This window comes from Balaenoptera physalus (assembly GCF_965194825.1).
Source record: "Balaenoptera physalus genome assembly, chromosome: 3".
Taxonomy (NCBI): domain Eukaryota; kingdom Metazoa; phylum Chordata; class Mammalia; order Artiodactyla; family Balaenopteridae; genus Balaenoptera; species Balaenoptera physalus.
In genome coordinates, this window is record NC_138890.1 from 59,397,451 (window position 1) to 59,419,320 (window position 21,870).

At 44.0% G+C, this 21,870-nt stretch overlaps 3 protein-coding genes across 3 annotated transcripts in view; all 3 read right to left on the minus strand.

The window, feature by feature from the left end:
* LOC309657693 (uncharacterized protein) overlaps positions 1 to 19,057 on the minus strand; it is a gene marked incomplete at its 3' end in the record, with an annotated part of 126,622 nt that extends 107,565 nt beyond the window's left edge. Inside the window, exons 1-2 of the mRNA XM_082455517.1 lie at positions 11,884 to 19,057; positions 1,526 to 3,934 (exon numbers count right to left, since the gene is read on the minus strand). Coding sequence (XP_082311643.1) covers positions 1,526 to 3,934; positions 11,884 to 14,307 — 4,833 coding nt within the window. The 5' untranslated portion in view covers positions 14,308 to 19,057. The remainder of the gene's footprint in view (positions 1 to 1,525; positions 3,935 to 11,883) is intronic.
* LOC309657104 (protocadherin gamma-B4) lies at positions 3,950 to 11,873 on the minus strand. The gene is made up of 2 exons (XM_082454141.1): positions 11,524 to 11,873; positions 3,950 to 11,216 (listed from the first exon to the last, which is right to left on the minus strand). Exon 2 carries the CDS (start codon positions 9,247 to 9,249, stop codon positions 6,838 to 6,840), a length of 2,412 nt encoding a protein of 803 aa, XP_082310267.1. The 5' UTR covers positions 9,250 to 11,216; positions 11,524 to 11,873; the 3' UTR covers positions 3,950 to 6,837.
* On the minus strand, positions 14,337 to 21,870 carry LOC309657694 (protocadherin gamma-A6-like; the record flags this gene model as incomplete). The annotated part of the gene is made up of 2 exons (XM_082455518.1): positions 14,337 to 14,384; positions 19,453 to 21,870. The coding sequence occupies 2 exons, from the start codon at positions 21,868 to 21,870 to the stop codon at positions 14,337 to 14,339; spliced, it is 2,466 nt and encodes an 821-aa protein (XP_082311644.1).

Consider the following 21,870-nt stretch of genomic DNA (forward strand, 5'->3'; position numbering starts at 1 on the left):
GAGGTTAGTTTTATTTAAATGCTATAACAAGGGATAAGGAAGTCATATAGTCCAGACGGAATCATTTTTAATTGAACTTTAATCATTTTTAATTGAATCATTTTTGATTGGCTTGTTTAGAATTTGTGTACATGTTAACTTCTGTTCTTAAAACCAACACTCTTGAACTCTAACCATGAGAACACAGCACATTTCACATGGCTGTACAATCAAAACAGCTCATTGGAATTCTAATGAAACGTGTTCTTCTGTATTTTACAAAAGTCATTTTCAACAACTTAAAATGACATGTTATTGCAAATTTGATGGCGGCGGGGGACAATGGCCATTTTAGGCTTTAGATTCTATGTCTCCATTGGTATGAGTCCTGGGTGACCACTGACACACAAAAGCAGTGGTGTGTGCGTTAGGGACCAGTCTCATCTACCACCACCCTTTAAAATATGTTTGTTTTGAAATATAAGAAGTATTAAATCTTTGAACGGTAGTGATCCAGATGCAGGGCTCAGAAAAGAGGTTTAAAGTGAAGAAAATTTCAACATCCTAGTTTTAGTTTTAGCAAAAAATTCTTAGATTTCTTTGCAATCCTAAGAATCCTAAAAATTCTGAGATGTATTTTACTTTTACTAAGCTAATACAAGGGTTTAGAAGCCTCAATAATGTTTTGTAAGTTCTAATTTATATATATACATATATATGTGTGTATATATACACACACACACACACATATATTCCTATATATAAAACGAACTGACCATATGTGATTGGGTAACTATTTCTTAAGTCAATAAGTGATAATTGCGGTAAAATATGGAAGGCTTTAAGAGGTCAAGAGTTCATATTTAAACAATCTTGTCTAAGCCTTTGGAAAGCAGATAAGACAATTATGTTGATTAGAACTCAATTTTATGGTATCACTAACACAAACCCAAAACGTTATGGTACACCTTAAAAATTATTTTTAAGGGACTTCCCTGGTGGCGCAGTGGTTAAGAATCCGCCTGCCAATGCAGGGGACACGGGTTCGAGCCCTGGTCCAGGAAGATCCCACATGCTGCAGAGCATCTAAGCCCGTGCACCACAACTACTGAGTCCGCGTGCCACAACTACTGCAGCCCGCGTGCCTAGAGCCTGTGCTCCGCAACGAGAAGCCACCGCAATGAGAAGCCCGCGCACCACAACGAAGAGTAGCCCCCGCTCGCTGCAACTAGAGAAAGCCCGCGAGCAGCAGCAAAGACCCAATACAGCCAAAAATAAATAAATAAATAAATAAAGTGCCTCTTGGTCAACAAATGGGAGGTATTAATAATATTATGAATAATAAAGACCGCTTTGGTCCTTCTAGGTCGTACATTCCTATCTCCACCATAAAGCACCAGTGGAATCTAACGGCCTTCCTGGTGTTATTATAAAAAAAAAAATTATTTTTAAACTTTCTTCACAATGCATGTTTCAAAACACAACTTAAATTTATTAAAAATATAATTCCTCTAAGAAATAAACGTAAACAAAGAACTGAGCTCACCTGAACAGAAGCAGCTTCATCCTTACATTCATGAAAATCTCTGGATGTTAAAAAGGAATCCTTTTTCTCACAGCTCTCTTGGCTGATGAGCGTGTCCGCGTAGTTGGGCTGAGGGAAGATCACGTGACTCCCCCGAGAATCAGAGGTAAGGGAGACCTCGTGGGAATAGGTCTTCAAGAAAGCCTGTACTCCCTCCATGCCCACAAAGCCTGAGGCTGACAGGCCTGCCAACCCAACGCCCGAAGCCTGGAGAAGACTCGACTTGTGCCACCGCCACAGTCTGAGAGCCAGCAGCACAATGACAAAGGCGAGGAAGATGCAGGAAACAACGGCCACTGCCATCACCAAGTATAGTGTGAGGTCTGAATCATCAGAGTTGGTGGGGGTCCTGATGCTACCCAGGTCGGCAAGGACTTCTGGGATGCTGCTGGCCACTGCCACGGTGAGTGTGACGGTGGCAGAGAGAGGGGGCTGCCCGTGGTCCTGGACCACCACCACCAGGCTCTGCTTAAGCGCGTCTCTGTCCAGCAGGGCCCTCGCTGTGCGCACCTCGCCTGTGTGCAGCCCCACCGTGAAGAGTCCCGGCTCACTAGCCTTGAGCAGGCGGTAGGACAGCCAGGCGTTCTGACCCGAGTCTCTGTCCACTGCCACCACCTTGGTCACTAGGTATCCGGGCTCTGCAGAGCGGGGTGCCAGCTCCACGCCCATAGAGCCATCGGTGGGAAGCATGGGGTACAGGATCTCTGGCACATTGTCATTCTGGTCCAGGATGAACAGGCTCAGTGACACATTGCTGCTGAGTGGAGGGTCCCCACTGTCACTGGCTGTCACCAGTAGCTGCAAGTCTTGGATCTGCTCATGGTCAAAGGAGCACAGTGCATATAGGACGCCAGTGTCAGAGTTGATGGAGACATAAGACGAGAGAGGTACCGCCATGATGGTGTCGTTGGTCAGAGAGTAAGTGACCTGGGCATTGTTGCCACTGTCAGGGTCATGGGCAGTCACAGAGAAGATGGAGGCACCTCTGGGGTTGTTCTCAGGGATATAGGCTGAGTAGGAGGCATGAGGGAAAATGGGTGGATTGTCGTTGGTGTCTGCCACGTGCAGGGCAATATGAATTTCAGTAGATAGAGGTGGGGTTCCTAGATCTGAGGCCATCACTGTTATATTATACATAGAGATCTTTTCTCGGTCCAAATATTCCCATATCACCAATCTATAATAATTATCTATTGATTTTTGTAATTGAAAAGGTAAGTTATCACGTGTGTAACAGACAACTTGACCATTCTTCCCAGAGTCTCGGTCATGCACATTCAAGAAGGCAATTACAGTCCCAGGAAGAGTATTTTCCAAGACTGGGCTAAACAAAGATGTAATGGTCACTTCGGGTCTATTATCATTGACATCTTCCACTGAAATGAGCACTTTGGTCCGTCCCAGAAGTGCCCCCACATCTTCAGCCTGTATTTCCATGTCATAAAATGCACATTCTTCATAATCTAAACTCTTTGCTGTTGATATTTCGCCAGTATTTCCATTAAGCTGGAATAACGGAGATTGTTTTTCACTAATTTTCCAGAATTTATAAGCCACTTCTCCGTTGGTTCCCTCATCCGGGTCGCTAGCGCTTACAGTAAGCAGCCGGGTGCCCGGGGGCACGTTCTCTGGGACTTTCACTCGGTAAACCGGTTGAGCAAAAACCGGGGCATTGTCGTTTGTATCCAACACTGTCACTCGGATGTGCACTGTGCTGGAGCGACGCGGTTCGCCGCCATCGGAGGCGACGAGGACCAGATGGTGAGCAGCGTCCTCCTCGCGGTCCAGGGCGCGCTCCAGCACCAGCTCTGGGCTTATAGTTCCGTCGTCCCCAGTTTGCACGTCCAGGGAGAAGTGGTGATTGGGGCTGAGTTGATAGCTCTGCAGGGAATTCAAGCCCACATCGGGGTCAACAGCCTCTGGGAGTGGATAACGTGTTCCGGGCAAAGCAATTTCGTTAATTTTTACTTCCAGATTTTCGACCTGGAATTTCGGGTTATTATCGTTGATATCAGTGATTTCTATTTCTATTCCCCAAAGTTTCCCTTTATCCTCAACCAGGATGTTAATATTTACAAGACACCGCGCGCTCTGAGCGCAGAGCTCCTCCCGGTCTATCCTGCCCGCGGTGACTAAGCTGCCGCTTCGCGGGTTCAAAGCAAAGAGCTGCGTCCTACCTCTGGAGACGATGTGGACTCCGTGCTGCGCCAGCTCTTGTGACTCCAGCCCCAGGTCCTTGGAGATGTTCCCCACGAAGGATCCTTTGTCGCTCTCTTCAGGCACGGAGTAGCGGATCTGTCCTCTCCCGATCTCCCCCAGCGTGCCCAGGAGCGCGCACAGCAGTACCAGCTCGCCGCGTCCTCGGTAATTCTTTGGAGTGGCCATTATTCTTTCACTAAGGAATCCACTCAGAATCTTCACTGGGCATATATGTCTTCTTTACCTTGTTGCTGCAGCTTTGCAGATCATCTTATGTAAAGCTGGAGTTTCCCAAATTTAGGGGCGGAATTTTGCTGCAGTCCTGCAGTTGGTTTGTGAGATCTGCGGGTCTTTGTGAGGTGGGAGCCCAGAGTATCCGGATGGTTTTTGGTTACATTTATCTCCAAGTAGGTGAACAGCGGCGCTTAGAGTCCTAGGCAGTTACTGCACTCACTTAGATTTGTAATATTGCATGCTACATTACTTAGGGAAAAATTACTACTTGCTTTTTATAGTTTGGAATAATTTATCTCTGAATTCATATTTTAAAAGTAATTGCCAAGAAGTGTGGGATGAAGTAGGGTTAAAGTCTTACAAAGTATTATTAAATGATCAGATTTTGGGGTTAGTGTCATATTAAATTACTCAAATTTCTGGAATATATTTACTCTTTTAAAAAAAATTTTATTTCTTATTATGCTCTAAGATTTATTGTTAATATCTTCAATATCTATTATCAAATAAGAACTACAGTTATCACTGGAAATTAATTCATTTTTAGACTAAAATACACCTATTGGAGATGACTGACCCAGAAGTTGTTTTATTTGGTTTAAACCAATTAATATTTATAGTAAGCTTTCTGTAGAGTTGTTGCCTTTTAATATTCTTTTTAAAATGGCATTTTAATTACACATTAATAATGTTTTCAAATTAATATTGTGATGTTTTACTAGGATATGTGCTTTTACTTTCAAGTTTTATCAGAGATTATTTAAATTTTATATATTTTCTATTTGAATAGAAAATACTTGAAAGATACAAATGAATATACAATGAAAAGCAAATTTCCATCCTATTCTTCTGCCAATGAGAGATGATTACATTTTAAAGCTGACTTAGTTAACTTTTAAAGGTATACATATAATCTAAAGGTAACTTTACCTTAACTAGAACTTTGATCAAAAGAACCACAAAATTATCACTAAGGAGTCAAAAAGTGCCAGTGCAAGAATAAATGTCTCTTTTCTTCAGCAGTTTGTACAGTGGCCATTAACTGAAGCAGTTGCTAAGGGAAATCTAGCAAAGGCCTGATACAATGTATTATCATCTTGTGTATGTACTTGTATGCACATGAGACTGTCAGTCTTGTCTAAAATTTGAAGAATTCAACATGCTATTTTTCTCCTAGAGATAGTAGAATGACTAGAAGACCTCTAGCTATATTAGTTTAGGGCTGCAAAAAAGAAGACATTTTAAAAATTACATAGGAGAAGTGTGTGTGAGAGGAATAATAGAGGCCAAAACATTGTGTTTTCTTTGATAGAGGAAACCTATAGAATGAGCATCAATACAGATTAATCCTGAAAAACCTATGCTGCAAGTAAGGAGAATATGCTTTTATCTTCTGGTGAACATAGTGAATCTACTGATAAATAAAATGATTTTACACACACACACACACACACACACACAGTACAATGAATACAATTACAGTAGGCCCATCTACATAAAAATACAGGTTAAGAGACGGTATTCTAGGAGTTTTTGAAACAAAAGAGAAGTAAATATAGAAAACAAAATATCAGATTAGTATGGAAACCATAATAGTTAAATCAATTAAGAAAAATACCTAATTTTAGCTTATATTTTTTCTTTAAAGATTTATTTATATGACTGCCTACTTTTACATTTACAGTATGTCCAAGCTGAAAAAAAATCACCATATATTAAGCTGTGGAAGAAAAATTTAGGGAAAAATCTCAGTAGCTTTACGGGAGAGCCTATAACATTGCCTAATGTTTCCCTTGTAGATAAAACCACAACTTCACTGCTTTGTAAATCTGAGCCTGGTAAGACACCACTAAAAGACACATAATTGCTCCGAATTCAACCTCCCTGGAAGAATGGTATGACAGCTTTTTGACTGGCTACTACACTCTTAAGACAATGTTTGGATCGAAAAATTGTATCTAGGCATACATTGGTAATATTTTGAGTTTGGTTCCAGACCACTACAATAAAGGGACTAGCACAGTAAAGCGGGTCACAGAAATTTTTTGGTTTCCCAGTGCATATAAAAGTTATGTTTTAAGTGTGCAATAGCATTATATCTAAAAAAATGTACATGCCTTAATTTAAAATACTTTATTGCTAAAAAATGCTAACCATCATTGGAGCCTTCAGTGAGTCGAACATAATCTTTTTGCAATAGTCATATCAAAGATCACTGATGGGTTTCCCTGGTGGCGCAGTGGTTGAGAATCTGCCTGCCAATGCAGGGGACACGGGTTCGAGCCCTGGTCTGGGAAGATCCCACATGCCGCGGAGCAACTAGGCCCGTGAGCCACAACTACTGAACCTGCGCGTCTGGAGCCTATGCTCCACAACAAGAGAGGCCCGCGCATCGCGATGAATAGTGGCCCCGCCCCCCCCCCCAAAAAAAGAGTGGACCCCGCTTGCCACAACTAGAGAAAGCCCTCACACAGAAACGAAGACCCAACACAGCCAAAAATAAATAATAAATAAATTTTAAAAATAGATCAATGATTATAGATCGCCATGACAACTATAATGAAAAAGTTTGAAATATTTTAAGATTTAAAATATTGTGACACAAATTGTGACACAAAGACATGAAGTAAGCAAATGCTGTTGGACAAATGGTTTCAATAGAGTTGCTTGACCCAGGTTTGCCACAAACCTTCAACGTGTAAAACAATAACAACAACAACCAAAAAACAAAGACTCAGTATCTGTGAAGCGCAATAAAGCAAAACGAAATAAAACAGAGATACGCCTGTATTTTCTTGTGAATATGGAGAACTGTCTAGACCATAAGAAGCAGGTTATACTTACAGGAAACTCACCTGATGGGAGGTTGACTCACTGGAATTACAAAGTGGAAATAAGGCCCCAGATGAATCACCACAAAGTATGTCTTGTCCTGAACTCAACTGCTCATTACATTTTAGAAAATTAAACTCTGTCTTTCCAGTATGGGCAACGCACAGATTGTAGGAATAAGGTAAAGTTCCTTCACTGTAGTTGGGGGGAACCACGGGTCCAGACCTGACACAGACACCAGGCTGAAAGCAGCCCCAGGCAGTGGGGCTGGAGGAGCGTCGAAGGTGCAGGGCGACCGCCAGAATCACTGCCAGGAGGAAGAGCACCGAGATCAAGGCCAAGGCCACCACCAGGTAAAACTGCAGCTCAGCCTGGGGGTCAGTGGGCTCAGAGTGGTCACTGAGGTCCGGCAGCGCCTCCTGCAGGCTGTCCGCGAAAACCAGGAGCAGCGTGGCGGTGGCCGAGAGGGGCGGCTGTCCCCCATCGCGCACAGCAACCAGCAGGCGCTGGCGGGCCGCGTCCCTGTCGCCCAGGACCCGCGCCGTGCGCACCTCGCCCGTGCGCAGCCCCACGCTGAAGAGTCCGGGCTCGCTGGCCTGCAGCACGTGGTAGGACAGCCAGGCGTTGTGTCCAGAGTCGGCGTCCACCGCCACCACCTTGGTGACCAGGTAGCCGGGCTGCGCGGCGCGCGGCACCGTGTCGAACAGCGCCGAGCCGTCGGGCCCCAGCGCCGGGTACAGCACCCTGGGCGCGTTGTCGTTGCGGTCGCCCACCAGCACGCGCAGGCTCACGTTGGCGCTGAGCGCGGGCGAGCCGTGGTCGCGGGCCTGCAGCGTCAGCTCGAAGGCGCGCAGCTGCTCGTGGTCGAAGGCGCGCTGCGCGAACACCACGCCGCTCTGCGCGCTCACGGACACGTAGGACGACAGCGCGCGCGGCTCCAAGTCGCTGGCCACGATGGAGTAGGAGACGTGGCCGTTGGGTCCCAGGTCAGGATCCAGCGCACGGACTTGAGTGATGGAGGTGCCAGGAGGGTTGTTCTCTGCTACGTGGACCACGTAGGAAGCCCGTTCGAAAACTGGCATGTTGTCGTTTACATCACCGATGTGCAGGGTGATGCTTGAGCTGGAGGAGAAGGGCGGCTTGCCTCTGTCAGTGGCTGTGATGCTGATGTTATACTCAGGGGTCTGCTCGCGGTCTAGAACTCCATCTGTCACTAATTTATACGTGTTTCTTGAAGTAGTGAGTATTTTAAATGGAACATCGCCTTCTAATTTACAAATAACTTCTCCATTGTGTCCGGAATCCTTGTCACGGATTTTGAGCAAAGCAATGTGTGTTCCCAGCTTGGTGTCCTCCATAATAAGATCTGGTAGAGACTGGAATATCACTTCTGGGACATTGTCATTTATGTCTAGGACTTCTATCTCCACGGTACACTGGGCAATCATTCCTCCACCATCCTTTGCTTCCAAAACTATGGAATATTCTTTGACTTCCTCAAAATCTAACGCATTTAGAATAGTAATTTCCCCAGTATTAGAATTCAGGTCAAACTGGGTAATCTGGCCTGCTTCAGTGAAAGAGAAGGTGATCTCGGCATTGACACCCTCATCTTGGTCGGTGGCCATCACTCGAAGCACAGTGGTGCCTGGGAGCACGTTTTCTGGAAGCTCCACCCTGTATAGTTCTTGGCTGAATACTGGAGGGTTATCGTTGGCATCAGTCACTAGGACTTGTATCTGTGCAGTACTGCTTAGGGGTGGATCCCCGAAATCCAAGGCCATCAAGGTCAAGTGGTAGGATGTCTGCTCTTCCCTGTCTAAAGGTGTCTTCAGTACCAGCTCAGGGTATTTACTGCCATCTAATTTCTCTTTAATCACAAGTGAGAAATGATCATCAGCACTGAGCTGGTAATTCTGTAGTGAGTTGGTACCAATATCTGCATCATGGGCAGATCCTAAAATAAATCGTGCCCCAGGCTTTGTGGACTCACTTATTTGTAGCTCAAAGGAATTTTGCATGAATTTTGGTGTGTGGTCATTAACATCCTCGATCTCCACAATCACATGATAAAAGTTCAATGGATTTTCAGCAACAGCCTCAAATTCTAGAGCACAAGCTGGCTTCTTCCCGCATATCTGCTCCCGGTCTAGCCTGCTGCTAACAAGTAACTCCCCGCTCTCTGCGCTCACAGTGAAGTAAGGCTTCTCCGAACTGACCCGCAGTTTTCGAGTCGGTAACTCGTGGACACTGAGTCTCAGGTCCTTGGCGAGGTTCCCCACCACCGAGCCCTCTGGCATCTCCTCGGGAATCCTGTAGCGGATCTGCTCAGAGAGCGCCAGGCAGAACAAAGACAGCAGGAACGGAAAGAGCACTGGCCGCCTCTCAGCCCAGCCCCTCTCCCCAGCTCCGCTCCCCATCCCTCTTGCTCCCCTCAGTTTGCTCACCGGCTTGGAGACGCCGGATTACAAACAATCTCTGTGCTGCAGTTGTCCGGAGCTCCGAACAGCTTTATTCCGGCGTGGGGGGTCAGGCAGGGTTTCTTCTTCTCCAGAGGAGGAAGCGGTGGAAAGGCTAGCGAGTCTGAGATGGGAAAGTGCGCTGCGTCTGCGCGAGGAGGTCGCCAGCACCAAGCTCTCCACTTTGGCCAACAGCGGCGCCCAGAGTCCGCACTAGGAAACTGCAGCCCCCGCTGCTTACGTTTAAACAGCTAAAATAATTATAACCGTGTGCCCAGCTGAAAAACCTTTTTTAGATGTCTGTATATTTAATAACGTTTAATTTGTACTGTTAGAAACGTCATTATCCCAACTTTCCAGGTTTTTAGGTAAATCAGGTAGGTTTGATATATAAACATCTATATACTGACATAATTATTCCCCGACTTTCAAATCCGCGCTAGTAATAGAATGATAACTATAACACAGACTTGGCCTAAACGATCTCAGAGCATAGTAATTGTGAATACTTATTAATTATCAATATATTGGATAAAGTTTTATCTTTTTTTTCCTCGTCGCCTTTTCCCTTATTTTTCCTTACCATTTTAGTACTTAATTCATTTCAGTTTTTCCAGAGAGCAACAGTAATGCTGAAATTGTCTTTTAAAAGGGCACAATTTATACCTACCTCTCTTCTTCCAAAATAGTTTCAGTGATTTCTTTATAGTAACATTACTTGATTTTAACTTCCAATATCTCACTTAAAGAAATGATGCAGCCTTTTAGAAAAGAGCCTATTCCTCTCCTTCCCATTGCACGATTATTTTCCTGGGTACAAAATGCAACATGAATCTTCAAAACCACCAGGGGAATAATATATTTTGCTTTGCAACACAAACTCACTAAGCATGGTCTATGTACTGAGGTACTTGTTCCCACTTCTGTACTTATCACATCCCGTAATGACAGTTGAAGGAAATAGTCCCTAGAAAGTTTATTTGCAATAGCTCACTGAATTTAGTGATGATTTCTCCCCTTTGTTTAAAAATATTTTTAATGATCTAATAAATTTGGTTGGGGGGTTCTTTTTCAAAATACCTGATAGCCACATTTCTGCCTCATAGAGTGTCAGTAACATTATCCTCTCCCCCAAGTGATCGTACATCTGAACACTGCAGAATGTATGAAATATACTCCTACAGGACTGCACAGACCTTTATATGCAAAACACCACCTAACACAACATTATGCTAGAAAAAATGTGCTCTTACCTAATACTCAAAAGGTCCCAGTAAACAAGATTACCTTGTCATCAACTACTTCCTGATACTAATCAACTGATGTATTGAGTTATACTAAAATGTTATATAACAAGTATAGAAGTAGTTAATTGCAGACTAGATTACTTCTAACTGAATTTTTCAGCAGACCCAATAAGTAAAATTCACTACTGGTCTAGGACTTGAATGTATGAGATGGTTGTTTCATAAAGCCAGCATCCCAAATCTCTCACTTATAGAGCCCACATACACACTTTGAATGACTGCATCACTAACACAGCACATTAGAATTTGGGGTAAAAACATGCAATGGCCTATTTCACAAATGTTACTTATAACACTTGAATGGCATTTTGATGTCACATTTTATTGGTTTTGGACAATGACCTTTAGTGTGGTATCAGACTCCATGTCTGTCATTGATAAAGATCTCAGTGAAGCCTGACACACACACATTTAATTCTTTGGGCATCAATCTAACCTTCTACCAGGACCTGACTTTAACAGACAATTATGGTTTAAATAGGTCAAAAGCCACGGAAGTTTTCAAGGCCACCAAGGGGAGTTACATGGAAGCAGAAGCAAGGCACAGAAAAAAAGTCTTCAGACTGAAAAAGTTTTCAAGAGCCTTTTATAGATCTGATCTAAAGAGAGTCCTGGGCTTCCCTGGTGGCGCAGTGGTTGAGAATCTGCCTGCCAATGCAGGGGACACGGGTTCAAGCCCTGGCCTGGGAAGATCCCACATGCCGCGGAGCAATTGGGCCCGTGAGCCACAATTACTGAGCCTGCGCTTCTGGAGCCTGCGCGTCTGGAGCCTGTGCTCCGCAACAAGAGAGGCCGCGATAATGAGAGGCCCGCGCACCGCGATGAAGAGTGGCCCCCACTTGCCGCAACTAGAGAAAGCCCTCGCACAGAAACGAAGACCTAACACAGCCAAAAATAAATAAATAAATAAAGAGAGTCCTGAGAAAACGGAGGTGTACTTTCTTACGAACCTCATGCAATGAGAAAGACTTAACAATTCATTCTCATTTATAAAATACATGAAGTAAGAACACCATGTGGAACATAAGTAGAAGGTATAAAAATGCGATTATCCACTTATTCACAATCTTGTCGATATGTTTTCACTATAAATATGATGCCAAAACCTATGTCAATAAGCGTTCCATGTTAAAGAATCACCTCTGAAATAAACGATTAATCTTGCTTTACCACTTGAAAGGGTTTTTTTAAAAATCCATCTTCAAATCACTTATTTCGTAAAATAAAGAAATTTACACAAAATATAGTTCTTCAAAGAATATAAAGATAAATGAATGACTGAACTCACCTGAATACTTTGGGTTTTATCCTTACATTCATGAAAATCTATGGATGTTAACAAGGGATCCTTATTCTCACAGCTCTCCTGGCTGATGAGCGTGTCCGCGTAGTTGGGCTGCGGGAAGATCACTTGACTCCTCCGTGAGTCCGCGGTGAGCGAGACCTCGTGGGAATAGGTCTGCAGGAAAGCCCGCACCCCGTCCACGCCCACAAAGTGAGAGGCAGGCACTCCCTCCAACCCGCCTCCTGAAGCCTGGAGCAATCGCGACGTGTGCCAGCGCCGCAGTCTGAGGGCCAGTAGGACGACGACAAAGGCAAGAAAGACGCAGGACACCACAGCCACAGCCATCACCAGGTACAGCGTGAGGCCGGAGTCGCCAGAGTCGGCGGAGCGCTCGAGACTACCCAGGTCGGCCAGCACATCTGGGATGCTGTCAGCCACAGCCACCGTGAGTGTGACAGTGGCAGAGAGAGGGGGCTGGCCGTGGTCCTGGACCGCCACCACCAGGCTCTGCTTGAGCGCGTCTCTGTCCAGCAGGGCCCGCGCTGTGCGCACCTCGCCCGTGTGCAGCCCCACCGCGAAGAGTCCCGGCTCGCTGGCCTTGAGCAGGCGGTAGGACAGCCAGGCGTTCTGGCCCGAGTCTCTGTCCACAGCCACCACCTTGGTCACCAGGTATCCGGGCTCTGCAGAGCGAGGTGCCAGCTCCACACCGGTGGAACCGTCGGTGGGGAGGGCAGGGTACAGAATCTCGGGTATGTTGTCATTCTGGTCCAGCACGAATATGCTCAGAGACACATTGCTGCTGAGTGGTGGGTCCCCGCTGTCACTTGCAGTCACTCTCAATTGCAGGTCATGAAACTGCTCATAGTCGAAGGAGTGCAATGCATATAGGACACCAGTATTGGAGTTGATGGAAACATAGGAGGATACAGATGGCCCCTGCAGAGTATCTTCAGATACGGAGTATGTGACACGGGCGTTTTCATTGCTGTCAGGGTCACGTGCAGTCACAGAGAAGATGGAGGTGCCTCTGGGGTTGTTCTCAGGCACAAAGATGGAGTAGGAGGAGTGGGGGAAGGCAGGTGGGTTGTCGTTGGTGTCTGCCACATTCATGGAGATGTGAGTTTCTGTGGACAAGGGCGGGCTTCCACCATCTGTGGCTTTCAGTGTGATGTTATATACAGAGAATTTTTCCCGGTCTAGGTTTTTTGCTGTCACCAATCTATAATAATTGTCTATTGATCTTTCTAAGTTAAAAGGCAGATTTTCTGAAATAGTGCAGGTCACCTGGCCATTTTTCCCAGAATCTCGGTCTTGAAGGTAGAAAAGAGCAATTACTGTTCCAGGAGGAGTGTCTTCAGGGACTGAGCTGCTTACAGATGTTACAGTCATTTCCGGGGCATTGTCATTCACATCTAAAATTGTGATCAGTACTTTAGCCCTTGTCATTCTACCAGGACCATCCTGAGCTTGAACTTCCATTTCATAGTAGCCAGAATCTTCATAATCTAGGCCATCTAAAGTTGATAATTCTCCTGTGTAGGAGTTCAGCTGGAATATCTGTAGAATTTTTGGAGTTATTTTCCTAAAAGAGTATGTCACTTCCCCATTGACTCCCTCATCCAGGTCGATAGCATTTACCGTGAGTAGTCTTGTGCCCACTGGCACGTTCTCAGGGACAGTTACTTGGTACTGGGCCAAAGAGAAGACTGGCGCATGATCATTCACGTCCACCACTGTTACTTGGACGCGGGCGGTTCCGGATCGGGGTGGATCACCGCCGTCAGAGGCTGTGAGGAGGAGGTGGTGAGCTGTCACTTCCTCCCGGTCCAGCACCCGCTCCAGCACTAATTCTGGGTATTTAGTTCCATCCTCTCCAGTTTGCACAACCAGGGAGAAGTAGCTATTGGGGTTGAGATTGTAGCTCTGGAGAGAGTTCGTGCCCACATCCGGATCCCTAGCCTCATTTAACGGAAATCGCACCCCAGGAGCTGTATTCTCCATTATTTTCACATTCATTTCTTCCGTCAGGAATTTAGGAGCGTTGTCATTAACATCCATTATTTCCACTTCTATAGGGTAAAGATTCATTTTATCTTCCATCAGGATGTTAAAGTTCACCAGACACCGCGCGCTCTGAGCGCAGAGCTCCTCCCGGTCTATCCTGCCCGCGGTGACTAAGCTGCCGCTTCGCGGATTCAGAGCAAAGAGCTGCGTCCTACCTCTGGAGACGATGCGGACTCCGCGCTCCTCCAGTTCCCAGGGCTCCAACCCCAGATCCTTGGCGATATTACCCACAAAAGACCCTGTGTCTGTCTCCTCCGGAATGGAGTAGAGAATATGTCTTGCCGAAACTTCCCTCTGGGTCCCCAGGAGGATGGAGAGCAGGATGAATCCTCTGTAGTCCCCGCCCCTCTCCCGAGTCGCCATTCTTGTCCTGCTGATGTTTAGACACTGGCCTATCTCCTGTTGTGTTTCTGGATGCCAGTATGTCTGCGTGGAGCCCTCTGTATTCGGAAAAGGAGCCCAGAATCCAGTGGTATAGAGGCCTGAGTTTAGTGCAGCTTGGAAGAGAGTTTGTCTCAGTCTGGCGTTTCTTTGTGCTGTAAAAGCTCAGTGGTTCTGGCGGATCTTTTGAACCATTTTCCCCCTGGCTGGTGAACAGCGGCGCTCAGAGTCCTTACTAAGTTACTGCACCATATTGAAGCAAAATAACTGATTTTTCAGAAAGTTGTTTTATTCTTCAAAATTCTCCCATTTATATTTCTTCAATTCATACATCTCTGATATCATTTAAAATTAAATTTTAAGAAACTGTGAATTAATGCAACAATGTTCATGGATGGATGTTTATTAATCCCAGATTGTTTTTAATTCTCTGTTCTGCATTGCAATTTTGAAATGATTCTTAGACATTGCCTCACACCTTATTACACATAGATAAAAATCAGTCATTGCAGATAAAACAAGTATGATTTATTTTTAAAAGATGTGTATACATAAGAAAGATGTTATGTAGAAAATGTTTATATCAGCATATAAATTTAAGTTAATTCAATAATATTGAACATATACTATGTTCTAGACACCACCATGGAAGGCAGAGAGTCCATTTTTTCTTTAACATATAGAGAGATAATTTAATAACATTTTTCATTGAGTGGAATCTTAGAGATTGTTTAGTCCAATACCTTCACTTGAATGATTTTAAAAATGAGAGGGAATTGTTTTATCCTTGACTATATAATGGTAGAACCAATGTAGGAATACAAATATCCTCATTCCCAGTCTCCTAAGAAGAAAAAAAGGGAATCATTGTTGGCCTTGGCTGATGCTTTATGCTCAAGAAATGCCATTAGAGATGAGGTGAGAAGCCAAGCAGCTACAATCAGCTATAGAAGCAACTCATTTTGTACAGAAGGCAGAAATTTGCAGATTCTACTGGCTGTGGATTCATAAGGAAATGAGTGTTGGCTTCACTGTTTCTTTTCATTATGCAAGTTAAATAATCAGCCTACGCTATAGTTGAGAAAAGATGGGTCTCTAAACAGCCTTTGAGGATAGATGCAGGACTGTCCTGAGAGGCTCCTTAGAGGTACTCACTGCTCCACTGATGTTAATGAAGTAAAACTCAATTGTTGATGGATCTGAGGTTACTCTCAGCTGGCAGAAATAAAACAAATTCCTTCCACATAGTTGCAGAAGAGAGTGACCTGTTCTGACATGAAGACCTGGCAAGAAATAACCTTGCTTTGTAAATTATTTTAAGCTCTGGGGAGTAGATAGTAGCACCAGAAGGGAGAACTAGAAGTAACACTGTAAAAGCTTAGCTCAGTTGGTGAGAAGTTCCTAACTAAGTAATCTATTTCTGCTTTCTGATGGCATTACTTCAAAATACAGGAAATACTTTGAATGAAATGGCATTTCAATCTATCAAAATAATTCATATCATATCTGCTTTCACCAAGTAGATAAAAGAACTTTTTTTGTTGTTCAAAGGAACAAATGTGAGTATTGTAGATTAATTACATAACCAGGAGTTTAAAACCATTAGTTTAGTAGCAATCTTGAATTTCTTGTTGATGTAAGCAAAGTATATGGTCATTAAAGATCATGAGTACTTGCAGATATTTTCAAACAAAACTTTCATGTCCATATATTATGGCTCCCAATGTCATAATTTTTTTTCTTCCTGATACTTCAAAATTCATAGCGTCATCTCACATTTGCCTCTTATTCTGTTTTTAAAAAGTCTCAATTAACAATACTTCTGGGTACCTTCTTTGGAGCTAAATAAATAAGATCTAGATAAAGGACACAATCAAGTTTTTAAAGTTACTCTACAACATAAAATTAAATATTAAAAATTTCTACTCGACCACCAAGATGTTTAAATATAACATAAAACTACTGTATAAAATTGAAATAATGTTGTATTTTTAAAGGGAGTATGTTATTACTGATTGAGTTATTGGGAAGAATCTTGACCTTCATTTGTTTACTTACATTAAAAAATTCTATGAAAAGTCTATCCGTCTTCCCAGACAGTGAGTTATTTACTTTCTCTCCTTTCTTTATGGGACATTTTTTCTCCTGAAGAACCACTTGTTTGGAGTTCTGTTTAGGTTTTCATTCCCAGGCAAAGATGTAGGTTACTTCCAATGATTCTCTCTGAGATTTTACTTCTTCCCCTTTGACGTCCATTCCAAACACTTGATCAGAATGGGTGGTTTTCACAAGTGATAAAATAGTCCAATAATTTGGTAGATTTTTTTCCTGGTGCTTCCAAATCACTATATGCTCAAAATCTCAGATTGCCTATCTTTTAAATAATGATCTATAACATGTAAGTCAAAGAGCCTCAGTCACAACTTAGCAAAGTCCATGATTGCCAAGATTTAACACTTGTTCAGTCTACATGAATGAATGACTATTGTGAGAGTAGAATCTAAAAGTTTTTCTGTCAGTGAAATATTCTATTTGTTTAAATGAAATGCTCACAGGTAATTCAGATAAGAGAATAAAGTAAACTACCTAGTATCCCAGTTACTCAGCAGATAAGGAAATAAAATAAACCAGTCTACCAACCATGAAACGGTTAGTGAGTTTTGTTCTTAACAATGGAGGTAAAAGATTAGTTTAAATCATCCAGAATTGGTAATATACTAAAATAACATTTACACTCTCACAGTGTATGAAACAAATCTTAATATTTGTATGAAAGACCATCTGATTCCCACGACCAATATCCAAGATTCAAGTTCTTTAAAACCTGAATTCTATTAAATTGTGATTAAACCATTAAAGAATTATGTCACAAATGTCCAAACAAATTATATTTGAAATGTGTATGACTGGAATCTCTTGGTTAGTCATATACACTTGGAATCTTGAAATAAATAATTCTACAATAATTGCTGAAAGTAAATGTCGATTTAGAAAAACATGCATTAATTATCCTTTAGCAGCTAACTTAAAGATATCAACTCAGTATTATCTTTCTTTACAAAACTGACAATTTCAGATTACAAAGGAAGTTCTCACTCATTTTCAAGATATATTCTGAATTGTCTACTTTACATGTGCATACCAAATTTAGATGCACAAGTGGCAAAGCCATTGTGTTATCAAATATTAGAATCCTAAGCTCAGGATTGGAAAATACCTTGGCTATCATGAAGTTCAACCACTCACCAAATTATATCAATATTATCTCCTGTATGCCATTAATCCCAGGACAATCAATGTCCTTTGGAAAAGCACCAATAATAGAATCTCCTACCTCCTAGGAAATCCATTTTGTTAGAACAACTTAACTGAAAACTTTGCTATTTTCTACTCACCAAGCCATAGTTTCATTCACACCTTTGGGCCATGATGATTTAGATTAATCATTCTTTTAAATGACAACCCTTCTTTCCTTAAATATTTGAATAGGGTTCCTACATAACAAAAGCTTTATTTTATCTGGGTTAAATATGCTAAATCATTTAAATTCTTATTTGAATACTATTAATCCTTCATTCTCCCATTCACTAGTTCTCTATTTTTAGAGCTATATCTTGTAAGTGGATGCTAATTACCACATTTAAAAATTCATTTTCATTTTTAAATACTATCAAACACACAAATTAAAAAAAACACTGTAGTAGGCATACAGCATCAGGTGCTTATATTTATTTGTTAACAACCCAAAATTATAATAACGGTGATGTAAACAAATACTTGCTCACTATACTACTTTATACTTCGAAAAAATTTTTAATAAAATCATTTTATTTTCCCAGAGTTTGTGTGAGGTAGATAAGACAAGTCTTTTTAACTTAAACTTTAATTTGAAGACTACAGATATTGTGACTGTCCTGAAAAGAATAACAGATAGTTCCAGGAATATTATTCATGTCTTCTAACATCTTCTAATATTATTCATGTTTCCTGGTACACACATCAATTATTCTTATCTTTTATAAAAATAATTTTTGATTCCTAAGTAGTAAAGAGGGAAAATATTTCATAAATTCCATCACTTTAGAAAACACTTGCTATTAGTTAACACTGGGAGAAAAAAAGATCTTGATCTTTTAAAATAGAGGCTGTGATTCAGTTTTTTCCACAGTATAAAAATAAAGCGTCTCAGCGCTTCCCTGGTGGCGCAGTGGTTGAGAATCTGCCTGCTAATGCAGGGGACACGGGTTCGAGCCCTGGTCTGGGAGGATCCCACATGCCGCGGAGCAACTGGCCCGTGAGCCACAACTACTGAGCCTGTGCATCTGGAGCCTGTGCTCCGCAACAAGAGAGGCCACAATAGTGAGAGGCCCGCGCACCGCGATGAAGAGTGGCCCCCGCTTGCCGCAACTACAGAAAGCCCTCGCACAGAAACGAAGACCCAACACAGCCAAAAATAAATAAATAAATAAAATGTATTTAAAAAATACCTTAACTAAAATAAAAAAAAGAACCGCAGATATGCCACATAATAGAAAAAAAAAGAAAGAAAACAACTAAGAAGTGAGATGTAAGCAACCCAAGGCACAAAGAGCTTGCCAAGAGGAGAGGAGTAAAGGAAATTCAGGGCATACATTATTACGATTTTTTTGGTGACATTCGAGAAAACTAAGATCTAATAGACCTCTACTGATATAAAAGAAAAACCTTCTCAAAACTATATGATTCACGGCTTCCCTGGTGGCGCAGTGGTTGAGAATCTGCCTGCTAATGCAGGGGACGTGGGTTCGAGCCCTGGTCTGGGAAGATCCCACAGGCCGCGGAGCAACTAGGCCCGTGTGCCACAACTACTGAGCCTGCGCGTCTGGAGCCTGTGCTCCACAACAAGAGAGGCCACGATAGTGAGAGGCCCTCGTACTGCGATGAAGAGTGGCCCCCACTTGCCGCAACTAGAGAAAGCCCTCGCACAGAAACGAAGACCCAACATAGCCAAAAATAAATAAATAAATTAATAATTTTTTTAAAAAAAACTATATGATTCACTGCAAAAGACTAAGAAAACTAAGCACTGATCAAAGAGAATTTTAGTTTTTCCTGTTCGAATAAGAACAATAAAAGCAATAACCTCACCTGAACAAGGGAGTCTTGCTCTTTACAAAAATCTTCCTGAATCAAAAGAGGCTCGCTTTTCTCACAGCTCTCCTGGCTGATGAGCGTGTCCGCGTAGTTGGGCTGCGGGAAGATCACGTGACTCCCCCGCGAGTCCGCGGTGAGCCAGGCCTCGTGGGAATAGGTCTGCAGGAAAGCCCGCACCCCGTCCACGCCCACAAAGTGAGAGGCTGGTACGCCTGCCAGTCCGCCTCCAGAAGCCCGGAGCACACGCGACGTGTGCCAGCGCCTCAGCCTGAGCGCCAGCAGCACAATGACAAAGGCGAGGAAGACACAGGAAACCGCGGCCACCGCCACCACCAGATACAACGTGAGGCCTGAAGCATCAGAGGCGTGCGGGACCTCCAAGCTGCCCAGATCAGCCAGGACATCTGGGATGCTATCAGCCACAGCTATGGTGAGCGTGACGGTGGCAGAGAGAGGGGGCTGCCCGTGGTCCTGGACCGCCACCACCAGGCTCTGCTTGAGTGCGTCTCTGTCCAGCAGGGCCCTCGCTGTGCGCACCTCGCCCGTGTGCAGCCCCACCGCGAAGAGCCCTGGCTCGCTGGCCTTGAGCAGGCGGTAGGACAGCCAGGCATTCTGGCCTGAGTCTTGGTCCACTGCCACCACCTTGGTCACCAGGTATCCGGGCTCTGCAGAGCGGGGTGCCAGCTCCACACCAGTAGAACCGTCGGTGGGGAAGGCAGGGTACAGAATCTCAGGTGTGTTGTCATTCTGGTCCAGCACGAATATGCTCAGAGACACGTTGCTGCTGAGCGGTGGGTCCCCACTGTCACTTGCAATCACTCTCAATTGCAGGTCACGGAACTGTTCATAGTCAAAAGAGTGCAATGCATATAGTACGCCAGTGTCGGAGTTGATGGAGATATAGGAGGATAGAGGTACCCCCTGGATGGTGTCTTCAGCTAGGGAGTAGGTGACCTGGGCATTCTCATGGCTGTCAGGGTCGTTTGCAGTCACTGAGAAGATGGAGGCACCTCTGGGGTTGTTCTCAGGAATGTAGACAGAGTAGGAGGTGTGGGGAAAGGCAGGCGGGTTGTCGTTGATGTCTGCCACATTTAGGGAGATGAGCATTTCTGTAGACAGAGATGGCATTCCTTTGTCTGTGGCTGTCACAGTGATGTTGTACAAAGACACCTGTTCTCGATCTAGAACTGTATTGGTCACTAATCGATAATAATTGTCTACTGATTTTTCCAGTTCAAACGGCAGACTTCTTGAGATAGAACATGTTACCAGGCCATTCAGTCCAGAGTCTCGATCATATACTTGAAAAAGAACAATCACTGTGCCTGGCAGTGTACTTTCAGCAACTGACCTGCTTCCAGATGTAACTACCACTTCTGGTACATTGTCATTCACATCCAAGATAGATATTAAGACTTTGGCTCTGTCTTGTAGACCTGGCCGATCCCGGGCTTCAACATCCAGCTCATAAAAGCTGGAGTCTTCATAGTCTAGATTTGCAGAAGTTGATATTTCTCCAGTCAAAACATTCAAGCAGAAAGTCTTTGAGATCTTTTCTGTTATCCTCACGAAAGAATACGTTACTTCCGCGTGGGCTCCTTCATCCTGGTCCCTGGCAGTTACCGACAACACTGGCGTACCTACCGGCAGATTTTCAGGAACACTCACACGGTACACAGACTGAGTAAACACTGGAGCGTTGTCATTTGCATCTAGGACAGTAACCAGAATTCGAGCCACACCTGAGCGGACAGGGTCACCGCCATCCATGGCAGTAAGGACCAGGCGGTGAATGGCCTCTTTCTCCCGGTCCAGGGCGCGCTCCAGCACAAGCTCCGGGTATTTGGGCCCATCGGCTTCGCTTGGCACGTCCACTGAGAAGTGACTATTCCCGCTGAGCTTGAAGCCCTGGAGAGAGTTCACTCCCACATCCGGGTCATAGACCTCCATTAGCGGAAACCGAGAGGATAAGGCTGCGTTTTCGATAATTTTCACTTCCAATTCTTCCCTTACGAATCGGGGTGCATTGTCGTTAATGTCCACTATTTCCACTTCCACGGGATAAAGATTCAATTTATCCTCAACAAGGATGTTAAAACTCACCAGACAGGGCTCGCTCTGAGCGCAGAGCTCCTCCCGGTCTATCCTGCCCGCGGTTACCAAGCTGCCGCTTCGCGGGTTCAGAGCGAAAAGCTGCGTCCTACCTCTGGAGACGATGCGGACTCCGCGGTCTGCCAGCTCCCGGGGCTCCAGCCCGAGATCCTTGGCAATGTTGCCCACGAAAGAGACTTTGTCCAGCTCCTCAGGAATGGAGTAATGGATCTGCCTGGCCCCGGCCTCCCACAGCGTCCCCAGGAGCATGAAGAGCAGGACCAACACGCTGTAGTGCCGGCGCCTTTGCAGAGCCGCCAT